We start from the raw sequence: 14,334 nt of genomic DNA, 5'->3' as shown, positions 1-14,334 counted from the left end.
TCTGAAAGGTTGCCAACCGCTGAATTAGAATAATAATTAAAAAAAACCTCTCTTTAAACACACACACACACACACACACACACACACACACACACACACACACACACACACACACACAAAAATACCCATCAGCATGTATGACTATGGAGGAATGTGACCTGCCTGTGCGGCGTGGCTAGCTGTAACCGTTTGTTTTCTACCAACAATGTAAAATCCTCTAAAATAATTAGAATCCAGCTTCTCAGATGATGCCAGAAACACATACTACTCCCTAACATACAAGCATTTGTGGGGAGGTAAGAGGGGATCATTCATTGACTATAGTTTTGTTTGATTAGTTTGAAAATCCTAAAAGGGCTTTCAGTGCTTGTGAAAGGTGCCAGATTGCCAGACTCTGGAAAATTAAATTCTGTTTATCCACAGAATAGGTACATCATTGGTAGTATTATTCTATTTACATTATAGTATCACTCAGGTTAAGACTGTCCTTCCCCTGGCAAGCTCATAATCTATACGGACAAAACAGACAAAGGGTGGGAGGGAAGACAGATGCCAGAGAGTTGAGCAATTTGCCCAACTCACACTGCAGGTCAGTGGCAAAGTTGGGAAAAGAACTCAGGTTTCCGGACTCCCAGTCCAGTGCCCTGTTCACTAGACCCCACTGCTCCCCAGTGGCAGGGCATATTCCACTCACACTGCTCCAGCCCTGATCCGGAGGACGGCCTTTAAAGGCAAGTATAATGCATAGACTGTTTCAGCTAAGTAGTGCATCTAATCCCCCTCTACCTGATTTGTAACTATTTGGCAAAAAGTCCCCCTCATGGTTGCCAGAAAGAGGAACAAGCTTCATATGAAACAGTCGACAGAGATCTGGAACATACTCCCATGTATCTAGTGGGAATCATCTTTGTTACAGGTACATGTGTTATCATTAACATGTGGTAGAATTCTCACCAATGAAGGTGACTGGGGTGAAAGGACTTTATGACACTTAATGTCTTCAAAGATCCCTCAGAAATGAAGTATTGCAAAGGTTGGGTTAGGAAGAAGAGCCCTGAGCTGTCTATAAGATAACAGTTTCCCTTCCAAAGCATTTTACATTCACAGATTTCAAATCACTTAAAACAGCATAATTCCTGTTTTACAGATGGGGAAACTGAGGCACAGAGAGGGAAAGTAACTTGCCCAGGATCAAACAGAGTCTGAGGCAGAACCAGGAATAGGACCTAGATTTTCTGACTCCTCAGCCAGTGCACCATTTTGTCTCCCCAGCTGCAATGGGAAAACCTCAAGAAGTTCAGACTTGAGGTTGGATAATTCTCAAATACAGACTCAAACCAGGACCTCAAGTCAGCCAAATATGGGCTAGAAATTGTGCAGACAAGCTCAATATGACCTGTCCAGCACCTCTTTTTCTAGCCAGAATACTGTGGTTCTTTGGCATTTCCATCTTTGGTCTCAGCCACACTCCGAAAGTGCAAAGATAAAGGTAAAGAAAAAAAAAACAGCTAAAAAAATTCAGAGCCTCCGTAAAGGATTAGGATCAAATTGTCTAGTAACAATTTGAGGAAAGGGAATTATAGATACTTATTCAAACTAACTTCACCATTCTTAATTCCAAGTATAAATGTAGATGCTATGTAGATATGCTACTAATGTTATGCACTGAATGTAGGCATAATAGAGGAACAAAGAAATTAGACTCAAAGTCCATCCACTCCAGTATTCTATCTCCAGTTGTGGCCAGTACCACAGAAGAAGAAACTTTGCAATAGGTAGCTATAGAATAACCTGTCCCAAGGAAAAAAGTTTCCTCCTGACCCTTGATGACAGAAGCATTTGCCTTGAAGCATGAGGTCTTAAGATCTCTCTACATAAAGCACTCAGTTGAGTATTTTTTTTAATATTTATGAAAAGAACACTGCATACTCTTGTTTTCCTCTTTTATATCCTGCTAAGTTCTTGGTCTCAATATCTTGTGTCAATGAATTCCACAGGCTAATTGCAGGCAGTGCAAAAAAAATTTTTTTTTCCCTTTTCTAGCAGTTTTGAATTTGCCTCCTTACATTGTCACTGAATACACACACACACACACACACACTTCCCCCCCTCAGAAACTGAAGGCCAAGAAATATGTGAAATTGATGTTCTGCAGAAGACGTATGGTAATCCCAAAACCATACATTTAAAACCTGGATCACGTGTTTCCCAAAAAAGCCGCAACTGCAACATCATTATTTTGTTGAGGAATTTTAATGAAGCTGCCAGGTTACTTGAACTGTATCTGTTCCAGTGATCCAGCTGGATCCCATCCCAGGTGAATAGACTGTAGTCAGAGATTTACCATGCACAGAATACTTGGTCAAATTTAAATTAGTAGATGTAGGACAGCATTAAAATAAAAAAAATTCCACCAAAGGAAGCCCACAGCCTTTCTGAAAATAACCAGCTCTTAGGGTAGCCCTTTAGGATTGTGCAGCATAGACATCAAAGCACAGGAGAGAGACAGACCCATGGCTGTCTCCAAGCGACCCCAGCTGTTTGGTTTGGTTTGGTTTGGTGGATAGTGTGGAAGAGAGAGCTTTATTTCCTACCTGTCGATGATCACAGGATCCGAGGGAGTCTCGTTTCTGTTGCCGCAACTTTTCTTTTCACAGCACCGGCTGGAGAGGGAAGGAGACCAAAATGAGAGAATTTCTGTGAGTATTAACAGCAAAGCAATGAACTCTGAACTAAAGGCATTGTGGACATTTAAGTGGTATCCAGAAAATTCTAACTGGGATTTTCAAAGGGGTCTCAGGGAGATGCCTAACTCCCATTTAATGTCAACAGGATTTAGACACTCGGCTCCCCTTAGTCTCCTTTGAAAATCTCAGCCAAAAGGAAAAGCAATATGGCCACACTTTATATTAAGGCTCCATTTATAAATGTTTAACAGATGTTGTAAGCATGTAACAGACATGAACAGCATGTGTTCTAGACGGTTAAAAGCCCACCAGTAGAAGGTGTCATAGCTGATGACAAGCCACGGTTATAAGCAACCTACTAACTTGCTGGACTCTGTAATAATTGATTGACCATTTATTCCACATCTGTTAACCCTATTTATAAATGAGAATGTAACAAAGTTTATACAGTGTGGTCAGCAATGGGGTGGCATAGAAATTGTACGCATCAGCCTCTCTCTGATAAACATGCAATATAATTTGGACCCAGTTTACCAACATACAAGTTCTCTCTCCCATGGGTATGTCTAGGGCTTTACAAGCATATGCAAGATAACAAGGTCCCTGCCCCAAAGGGATACAATGATTGAAGTACGGCATAGGGACTTTATTTTAAAAAGATACACACACACGCATACTATGTGTGTGCGCATGTAAGCTTGTGTACGTACATATATGCATGCACATATATCCTGCGAGAGCACTGCTGCCCAAGTCTGGGAGGTAACGGAACACTCGACTCTCATTGCCATCAATGTAGACAGGGCACTCAGCACCAGATCAGGACCTTTGTACATGCCCACTCTCTTTGAAAATCAAAGGGCAGGATCCTTATCTGGCAAGCCCATGAGATGTGTTATGAGAATCCTGATGCTGTGGCAAATCAAACAGTTAGATTTGACATAACCAGGATGTTAGCAGCGGGAAACAACATTTATCAGCAAAATAGCTTAACATTTAAGCACACTGTATCAAAATTCCCTTCTGCCCCAACCGCCAGTGGATAAGCTTCAGTTACACCAGCATAAATCCAAGCAGCTAGTCCCATTGCCTTTTCGTGGAGTTACTTGGATTTACGCTAACGTAACCGAGAGCTGAATTTGGCCCAGAGAGTTCAATTTTATGTGCAGTGGTTTTGAGGGGGCTGAACGCATTTTCAAAATTCCAGTTAGCCTGAATTCAGCTGCTTTCCACAGGGAATTGCTCTGACCAGAGGAAAAACAGATAAAAATGCATGAATGAGTCCAAGGCAATACAATATGAAGGATTAACTCTTTTGAAGTCAATAATACTCAGATATACAATGCTTAAAATATAAACAGGGACATAAAACTTCCCACCTCACAGCTATTAAGCATTTTAAGTACATGCATTCGATTGGCAAGCTGTAGCATGAACAGGAACTGCCTGGCTTTCCCTTTGTGAGTTTACACAGCCGAGCAAGATGGGATGCAACAAGCAGATCTCTTTCATTAGCAGCTCTAACGTGAATGATTTTGACACTTTTTGTATTCCTTTGCCTCAATCCCACAGTTATCTACTGAGTCCATTCCTTTCAAAATAAAGGATTCACTAGATATATGAGAATCCCTGGGGGAGGTACTTATTTGGTGTAAACTGTCATAGCTCCATTGACTTCAGTGAAGCTATAATAATTTACTACTGCTGAGACTCTCTCCTCCCTTCACTCCCATTTCTAACTTGTTTTTGAGTGCACCTTGTATAAGTTTCACTGCCCGTTGGCCATTTAGACAAAGTTTCATACTTGGGTAATAAAAATTGAAGATTTCAGATTTTCTATTCTAAAGAAAAAACAAACAGAAAACCCTCATTTAAAGAATAGAGGGGTTGACTTTTATTTTAAAGCAGCATATATTATGATCAGTTGGAAATGAAATCAGGAGAAAATCTCTTGTTCATTTTTAATGCAGTATACTCTTTGCCGCTATCAAACAAAAAAAACTAGCTCAGTTTTTAAAAGAGTTTTACACAGGTGTGTTTTTTTTTTAATTGCTAACAAACAAAAACCAGTTCCTTTCTTTGCAATAATACTCAAAAGATATCCTATGGTCATATAAGTCAGACAGACACATCAGATTATAAAGTCACAATGACATTCAAACAGAATAAAGCAATAGTACCTACACCAAATCTCTTTGTCCACACATTTCCAAGAAAGGTTGTCAGCACATTGTAGAGTTGTTTAGATTAAATTATGCAGATTTGGGATGCAACATACCTGCTTCCTGGTATAAATCCATCTCATTGTTAGATTTAGTTTGCATACTTTGTTATCACATTTATGAGCTTTGAAGCATTATTAAAAATATGCCTTTGACCTGAAGATGTCCAAGCACTTTGCAAATATTCATTTTTTCATTGTTTGCCTCCACTGTAGCACATTTTTGGTAGATGACTAAACTATTTCCTCTCACTTTAGTACTTTCTGAGCCCTAGAACACATGAAATATTTTTTCCTGAAAGCACTACCCCTTTCCAGAAGATGACAAGTTTAGTTGTGGATCAGATTATTTCCAAAATTTCAGGATAGTCCAGTCAGGAGTTTCATCTGAAGTCCATCTCAAATCTTCAGGTCCCCCCTATCCAAGGGACTTCAAACAACCTATCACTGTGGCATTTAAATACTGACAATCTTCCAACTGGGTTGTTATATAACAGTTGTTCCTTACTGGGCTAACCCTGCTCCCAGGTAAATCAATGGTAAAAATCTGACTGACTCCAGTACTTGGCCCATAACATTGGTTTAAGTGGAAATTAAAATCCTGATCCTGCTAATATTTAAGCACCTGAGTAACTTTATATATATACACACACACACACACATCATTCCTTTGGTCCCATTGGAATTACTCACTTGCATAAAGTTGTAGGATCAGGGCCTAAGACTTCTTATCGTCACAAAAATAAATCCTTACCATGCTTTGAGCTATGTCATTTTCTCATATAATCAGATCCACACAGGATACAATAAGTCTAGCAATATGAAGCGTACTGGGGAAAAAGCAACAATCAACAAGAACAAAGCCAGCCCTAGAAACTAGATGCTCCATAAGGCCCCATATCAAAGAAAGGCTTATGCATCCCCTTCCCCCACCCACCCACCAGCTCAACTAAAATGGTTTTAAAATTCAGCCCTTAACTTTAAAAAAAAAAAAAATCTGTCTCTAATTTCAAACTCAAATAAGCTCACAGTATGGTGGCCTTTGTTTTGTTTTCTTCTCCCCAACTCCTCCCTGCAATTGCATAACAAAAGTGTCTAAATTCACACCATCTGGACGATAAAGACACAGGCCCCAGTGGCCGCCTGGCCCAGCTGATTAGCGCTCCTGTCTAGTCTGAGCCTTGTGGCGAAAGTCACAGCTGTGGGGCTCGCTTGCACTCAATACAACTCTGTTATTAGCCAGCTGTAGGCCCTGAGACTACTTCTGTTCAAATTATAATACCTTTTAACCCTCTGCACACCGAGGGCATCGCGGGCTGCTGGCAGAAGCATAACAACTAGTTTTCTCTTAGTTTATAATTGGTAGAACAAGATGACGACAAACCGTTATTCCATGAGAAGAGACTGTTTACCTTGATTTCCTACCATTGAAAGAAAAAAAGACACTGGATACTTAAGAGAGACCTCCATCCCAGACGGACAGTTCCCTTTACACTATAATAGCCCAAACACATAAAGTCTATGGCTAAAACGTTCAGAACTGTAATAAATAAATTAAAAGCTTTAACTGAAGGGACTCATTATACGGGTGGCGGAGGGGAGTTGAGATTTTAAACTTTCAATTGATATGACAGATTGTTGCATCCACATCAATATTTAGACAACTTTCCTGCTAAGGATACATCTGTCACCGTCTGACTAGAAGATGCCTGCGGGGAGGGGGAGGTGTTTGGATGCACTTGCCTGTATACAGCATGAATAACTGAGTGATTTTCTATGACAAATCAAATGAAAAGATCAAAAGGGTATTTACCTGTAACTAACAAGAAAAAGAAAACAAACCCTATAATTTAAAAAACAACAACAGGCATCAGTTTGGACCTCAGAGTGGGCACAGTACATTAATGTTTTATGTACTGTTACTAATGAAAACTAAAGTAGGGGCTTTAAAAATTGATGCTACCACATAAGCAGCATAGAGCGAGGTGGATTTGATTATTGTGCTTAAAAAAATGTCAAGTTTAACTAGAGTTGGATTCATTCATTCCCCCTGGTATTATTCAAAATGATGGTATAATGCCTCTTCAAAATAGGCAGCATCCTGTTTTAAAAGTATCTCTGAACAAGACATTTAAAAATCAAATGTCTTGATTAGGTTACACAGAGCTTTTGATTTGGTTCACTAATATATGTCTTATGTGGAAAGGACAGCCCTGAATTGTAATTCTTCCTTGGCTAATCTATCAAGCAGGAGTTTATTACAAACTGAATAATGGTTTACATTTGTAGAACATTATCTTAAATCAAGCATGGAATATATTTATAGGCATCAATGGAAGCCCAGCATACAAAAGCTTAGCAGAAAGTTTATTTAGTACTTTTAAAATATTGGTTATTGTCAAAGGAAAGATCAGTCCATTTTGTTTTGAAGAAAGGAGGTTATTATGGCTTTTTTTCAGTCTTAATATAGATTCTCTCTCCATCCAGCTGGAGTGAAAAAAATGGATTACACTAGCTGTCATTTTGTTATTACAAATAGAGACCCTAGTGTATAGAAATCCAAAGATTTTGCTTTTCCAATGATCATCTAAGTATGGATAAGTCAAGCCTTTCACAAACAGGGATAGCATATATATTAAAATAAATACGTACGTTTTAGAGAAACCAAAAAGTAACATGCCCCACTTCACTCTTCTTTAATATATACATATGCACAGAGCAAATTGTATGTTATGTAAAGACAAAAAGCAAATTGTGTGTGTCACATATAAACACACCCATCTATGAAAGTAATATTTGTAATGTTCAGAAGTAATGGTATAGAGTTACTTAGTTAATGAGGGTAACATAAAAGGCAAGCTTTGCATGCATGTGTGCACGCGTGTGTATGTATGAAAACATACACACACACTTTTGTACACTTTGCCCTCTGCAGTTTCCCGGGTACACCAGTTATTCCATTACCTTTTGAAAAATGTGAAAAATGCTTTCCCCTCAGCAACAAATTCTATCCTATTAAATTGCTTTTATTATATCATCCACTTAGAAGGCAATACTTAAAATTATTAGTGCAATGTGCTTTTTAAAACAAGCAACATTCGATTCAAGAGCTTTTTAAAAAACCTATTACAATAAATCACAAACGTTTAATAAAGGTCAAGGCTGGGTTTGCCTTTCATTTTATGAAAGAGCATTCTGTGCACAGTTTAACACATTATAATATGAGGACATTGCATCATTAACTGTATCAAAGATAGTAATTATGTGAGCAGGAAAAATAAGAAGTTACCATGGAAGCAAGATGTACATACATAAGATACATGTACCTAAAGACATACACAAATGTTATTAAAAACATTCTTAGCAGTATTTTATCCTTTAATTTATCATTTCAACATCCTAAATTTTTTTGTCTATTTTACAAAAAAGCAGAAGTTCCGTAAGTATTGCTTGTAACAAAAAATTATTTCAAAGATGTATTTTGGGGACAGAACTAAAGGACATTAATTATGTTCATTTAATTGATAATGTTAAAATATGTACCCTGGGAAAAATCAGTCAGGAGCTCTTTCTAATTTGCAGGCGGGTTCTGGAAAGTGACAGTAATCATTTTAGAAGAGCAAACTGGAAAAGCTTAAAGAAACACAAAGTTGGGAATTCTAGGCCCTTTCATTTTGTTGTCCAAACCCAGTGCAAAACAGAACAAAAATAGTGCAGTTCAGATCTTAGGCAGGGTTTCCAAATCTGCAGTACTAAATAAATGGGTATGCAACACAAACCAAATGCTGTATCCAGACAAAAAGAAATTATTCTTTTGGAAGAGTGTCCCCGGAGCAAAAACAAAACTCCTCATATCTACAACTTATAGGGAAAACACATTTTAGTATCTTTGGAAGCTAAACTTATTAACTGAATCAATCCTATGCCACCAATAAAATTGTCTTACCTGCACATGACTTCATGAGTAAGCAGAACTCTGCACATTTCTGGATTCTTGTTCTGTCCTTCATAAGTGATGGGCTATGAAAATTAGGGAAATTAGTATATGGAGGAGGTTTCTGGTTTGTTTGTTTCTTGTAATATTCAGTTTTTAAAAACTGCAATGCACTATGGCTTGCAATTCCCACCCTCAAAGTCTTTTTTTGCACAAAGGTAGGCAGTATGCTTATAACCGAGTATCAGTTAAAAATTGGTGTGATCCTAGGATCACTGAGGGAAGGAAGAGGCTAATGCACTGGAAATTAAGGTATGCAATACAGACACTCAGGAGGAGAAAATAAAGCACAGGGTGAGAGGGGAATGAAAGAGTGGGGATTGTCCAACACAAAAGCGGCCTCAGCTCACCTGTTTAGTGACTGAATCGATGAGCCTAACAAACAGATCCTGTTCAGTTCTGACACCTAAAGAGACAATGGGAGAAACAGGAAATCCAGCAGTTACAGAGATTGTTTCCCCTACTTATCTAAGCCATCCTATAACTTTTCTATTTCTTTTTACTTCCTATCAAGCATCATCTGAAAGTCTAAGGCTGATATTTTTCAAAGCATAGGTTTGCTAAAGGGTATCATGTTGGCCAAACTTGAAAAGCAACTGTCCACAGTGAAGATTTTTGCTTCCAAAAGAGAGACAAAGGAACTTCAATGTATTTTATAGAAGCGATCTCCTCAAGGTCTAAAACTTTATCATGGGTTCTTCCCTCCCAACCCCTTCTGTCCTGCCATCCCTTCTCTCCCACGCTGCGTTTTTGTAGGTGACTTACCATTGCTGTAAAGGAGTTGAAGTTTGTAGTGTGTGCCGTTATTGGTCTTTTCATTGCCTTGCTCCTGAAAGAGATTTAAAAATATCGTCCCATAATTTGTTTGGTGCTCTTGGAGCACAAAAGCCACCCGCTTGCAAATCACTAATGGATGTGACAAGAAAGATCTTTGAGAGGTGGATCCGTTGATTGGGATAAATTAACCTTCCGAGTGACCCAGGACAGACATCCCTTCCTGTGGCATCTGCAGAAACTTTTCCACTTGCTACAAAGCTCCCAACTTTATAACATAAAGGCTCTTCCCTTATCGGGTGAATTTACACATTTTAAGCAAGCTAATATAGAGCAGATCGACGCTGGCAGGTATTTTTTAAAACAAAACTGTACGAGCAAAATAATGAAATAGTTTTACAATAAGTCATTATCTGTATTTATTTCCTGAAGGTTATGTTACCGGGAAATCTCTCAGGTGAACTGGGACTGTAATTCATCAGAAGACAATTATTCATGTCGTCCTTCATAATTAAAAGTCCTTGCCCGTAACTAAACTAAACTCAAACATAGTTTGGAGGAAAGGAAGAAGGTTTCTAACTGCTTAAAGCCTGGATCTAAAACTCAAGAGCAAACGTTTCTGACACCCAGCCATTGACTTTGGAGTCTGAAAAGAACAGGCTTAGCAGGTAATATGACAAATCACAGCCCGCTCTTCCAGTTCGATTAGGATACTAATAAAACCTGGCAGATCCGGCATATGCAAATAATAATAAATAATAATAATGATAATAATAAATACAACAATGTGTTGGACCCCTATGTGATTGTATTCTATTTAATTTTGAGTGGATGTATGAAATTCCCCTTGTATCTCCCGGGCCGGCAGAAATTAAACAAACCTTGTTAATTACAGCGAAGGAGGCGAGCATGTTGAGGATAGGGGACTAAGCCCTCGTCCTGCTACCTAACCCCTGAACACAAAACCAGAGATTGTTATTTTGTTATGGAAAGGGTGGCTGAGAATGACACTACTTTACAAGGGCAGGTACTAGAAAAGGTGTGCGGAGACGGTAAAATTGGGGAGGTAAGAAAGAAAAAAAATTGACAGGCCTTACTTTATCATTTTCTACGAAGTCCACAAAAGCGGTCCTCTCTATTTCCACCGGCTGCCCCTGCCTGTCGTAGAGAGCCAGGACAAAATGAAAGAAATTGGATTTCCTCAAGTTGGAAGGTGGTTGTTTTTCGAAGTGGGCTCTGGACAAAGCTACTCCGCTGTAGAGGAAACATGGAATTGGGGAGGAGGGAAGAGAAACAGATGAATTAAAAGTGGCATAGCAATCAAAAAAAATCAGCACAGAAAATGATTCTAGAGAGGGGGTAGGATTCTCCTGGTCTATGTAGCACACCGGGTTATTAACAGTCAACTGTTACCAATGACTTTGATCTCGGTGCTTTCCTCTCCACCTTTGTGCACTCACATCACTTTCGATTTAGAACATTAAATTAAATAAAAGTGCTTGAATTTTGGTGGCAGCCAAATGAAGAACTTTTTTGTCCCAAATGTTAGCGTCTGGAAACTTTATTAAACAATTTTCCCTCTTATGCCTTGATTTCCACTCTGTAGAGAAGAATAATTAACAGAACTTGAATATTAAAAGGAAAGATTGCAAGATAAGTTATTCCAAAACCGGAGAAATATTTGATAATCTCCTCTGATCCATCTTCTTTTTCCCTTTCATACTCATTTGTTGGGTGTGTCTATACTACAATAAACGTAGAATATAAATGCTAAAGGATCTGAAAAATGATACAATTCCAACAGAGTTCACTTTTCCTTTAGCCCAGGTCAAAGCTCTTAAAATCTCTTCCCAACTAGGTGTCTGTACTGAGGTGGGAAGACAACTGGGTTCAAGCAATATGCCTACCTTCCTCGGCAGCGAAATTTCTACCAATTTCATATTGTTTAGTCACTGATCCATTTGAATCAACCTGTGGGTCTTCCCCGGTGCAGTTTTGTGGATTAACTACGTGTAATTTAAACACGGGTTGCCTGATTTCTGTCATACATTCTACAGAATATGCGGTGATTTCTTCCGCGCATTTACCGAGTTTGAATTATTCGGAATCTTTTCAGGCAATGGAAATCCTAAATCTTAGAGTTAGTTTTTTAGCAGAATGGGTTCCATTCTTTTCTTTATGTCGATTTTTATGGAAGGCACAGAAGACAGATACGGTGGAGAAGATTTCTCACAGCATCGCTATGAAGTTTTCCTACTTTCTCCAGATTTAATTCCTGAAATGAATTCATGTAATATTGTTGTTTTACAGACTTGAGAAAAGTATTTGACTCTTTGGAAAGCTACAGATATCCCCCTTTATTTCTAACTTCAATTGGATAGGTACAATGTGACTGGGCAACACACAATTTCTCTTCTTTCCCCGCCTCCCCGCCCCTGGCCAGCTTAATAGTTTGATTTTTATTGTCTTGAGTATAAGAACTTTGATCACTGTATTTTTACAAGACATCTAGAATAATTAGCGACGTCCCAATGCGAACACCAATCAATTAGCCCCTGTGAACTGGCGATTTCTTACAGTGCATCTAACATTTGTTTTACTTTCGCTTTCCCCATCAAGGTATTTTTCCTCCCCATATAAATTAAATTATCAATAGTCATAAAAAAAAACACATGATATCTCCTCTCATGCTGCTTGAAAGCTCTTCCACAGAGATCATACGGGGGAGGTAAGGGCATATAGGGCTGTATTTGTATATTGGTTCCTAGCCCAACGTATATGCAACGCGGTTGTATGTTCCTCAAGTAAAGGTGTCTCTATCCTCAACTTTCTTCTCGGGCAGATTCAGCCCCTTCGCACACGTGCGCCCGAAGATTGTCTAAAGAGATATCTGAGAAACGTGGGGACATATTTTGTTTAGGAAGGGCTTCGTTCCTGTCACTCCCTCATAAAAAGAGAAACAGAAGAGAAGAGAATAGGGAGAGGAAGTCTACAACTAAGACAACGCGGCACTGGAGTGTATTTATTGGCAATATTTGGAATAGAAAGATTGTTCCCCAAACAGAAGCAAGAATGCATCCTCCTCTGCGGTTGTATACGTTTTATATTCCAGCCAGGACTGAGATCTAAATTGTATTGACAAGACTAACGCAAGGAGTTGGTAAGTAGGGTCAAGGACTCCTCCACTCAGATCATTCACATGAGAGCTCTCTGCTGCACCGCTGAGACTGGCAGTTTTGCAAAATCTTGGTAAAGGTATCTCCCCTTTCCTTTGTTACTCAAATCCACGCTGGGCTTGCTTTCTGCCTAACTCTGTGCATCTAGTCTGAGTGGGGAGGATGGTGGCATTAGTTATACAAAGTATGCCCTGGGATCAAGGAAAACAAGGTGATTTGGGATCAAAACAGGCACGGCCATTACGTTTAGCCGGAAGAACATTCCTAGTCAGACGTCCGGGCATAGAACGATCTAAAGAATTACTGTTCGTTTCCATTGCTATACCCCCCCACCCCAGTCCAATCTCTGCTCTCTGACTTCCTCTGTTGTGTGTTTGTCCCTCGCTTCAGCTTTGCCCTCTTGAATTTTCCCTCACTGGGGCGGGGAAGTAAACTCAGTCGTGAGTCTGAACAACACCGGGAGGAAAGGGAGCTTTCAAAGAGGAAATCACGAATCTCGATTACCTTTGTGCAGCTACATTTGCATCTACCACCCCAACATTTCTGACCCAGGACCTGACGGAATCCATTTCAGAAGCGAGAGATTTTTCTTTCAGAATGGGTCCTCTTCCTAAAGTATCTTGAATCCCAAACATTTAAGAAGTCTATTCCAACCGGCCACCGTTTCTTTAAAAAAAAAAATGCAGCCGCCTTTGAAATCGACACGCGCACACAGATCCCAAAACCAGTGGAGAAGTCCAGCTTTAAAACCAACTTCTTCTGCTTTTAGACGCTACGGGATTTGGTGAAAACGCCTTCCCCCCAAAATAGAAAGTTTTTCCTCTTGCAAAGTAAAGTTATGCTCTCATTCAGGCTCGCCGGGTCCTATCATCCTGCAAACGCCGGCAAGGAAACAGCATCCAAACACTGACCGTTGTTAACCAGGATCACCTGTTTCTCAGAGACACCGGGAAGAGAGAACTGATTGCTGCCTAATCCAAAAAAAAAAATCGCGATAAATCGTGAAAGAAAGGAAGAAATGGAGCGCAAGAGTCTGATTACACATCGAACTGCGGAAGCCAGGATGCTTCACCAAGCTAGTCACCATCAATGGGTTACAGCATAGGGAGAAAACATACTAGGAAGGGGGCGGAGCATATTTCCATATTAGGGGACTCTATTTGCATAAACTCACCCGATTGGAGGATTGCAGACAATTATAAAGCTGATATACACTAATAACTCCAGCTCCGGGCTACCAACAATTGCCAATGGGAAAAGCAACAGTAATCAGACTTTTTCCGATTGTTGAATAAGTTCCTTATCAAAATTACTTCGCTTTCAGTGTGTTAACCTCAGGTAGAACCTACTCAGTATAGGGTATTATCTTGTTATTCTAACCAAGAGAAAAAATTCTAGGAGACTTATAGTATGTATCCCTGCCATCAGATGATGAGTTTTGTAACCATAAACAATAAAACAAAACATCCTTTTTTGAAAATC

At 39.4% G+C, this 14,334-nt stretch overlaps 1 protein-coding gene across 1 annotated transcript in view; it reads right to left on the bottom strand.

The window, feature by feature from the left end:
* Positions 1-13,922, bottom strand: part of EBF2 (EBF transcription factor 2) — a 175,511-nt gene extending 161,589 nt beyond the window's left edge. Inside the window, exons 1-6 of the mRNA XM_030552025.1 lie at positions 13,357-13,922; positions 10,774-10,930; positions 9,668-9,731; positions 9,253-9,308; positions 8,855-8,928; positions 2,595-2,663 (exon numbers count right to left, since the gene is read on the bottom strand). Coding sequence (XP_030407885.1) covers positions 2,595-2,663; positions 8,855-8,928; positions 9,253-9,308; positions 9,668-9,731; positions 10,774-10,930; positions 13,357-13,487 — 551 coding nt within the window. The 5' untranslated portion in view covers positions 13,488-13,922. The remainder of the gene's footprint in view (positions 1-2,594; positions 2,664-8,854; positions 8,929-9,252; positions 9,309-9,667; positions 9,732-10,773; positions 10,931-13,356) is intronic.
* Between the last annotated feature and the right edge of the window lie 412 nt (positions 13,923-14,334).

This window comes from Gopherus evgoodei, chromosome 2, assembly GCF_007399415.2.
Source record: "Gopherus evgoodei ecotype Sinaloan lineage chromosome 2, rGopEvg1_v1.p, whole genome shotgun sequence".
Taxonomy (NCBI): domain Eukaryota; kingdom Metazoa; phylum Chordata; order Testudines; family Testudinidae; genus Gopherus; species Gopherus evgoodei.
This window is presented reverse-complemented; position numbering and strand designations above follow the sequence as displayed.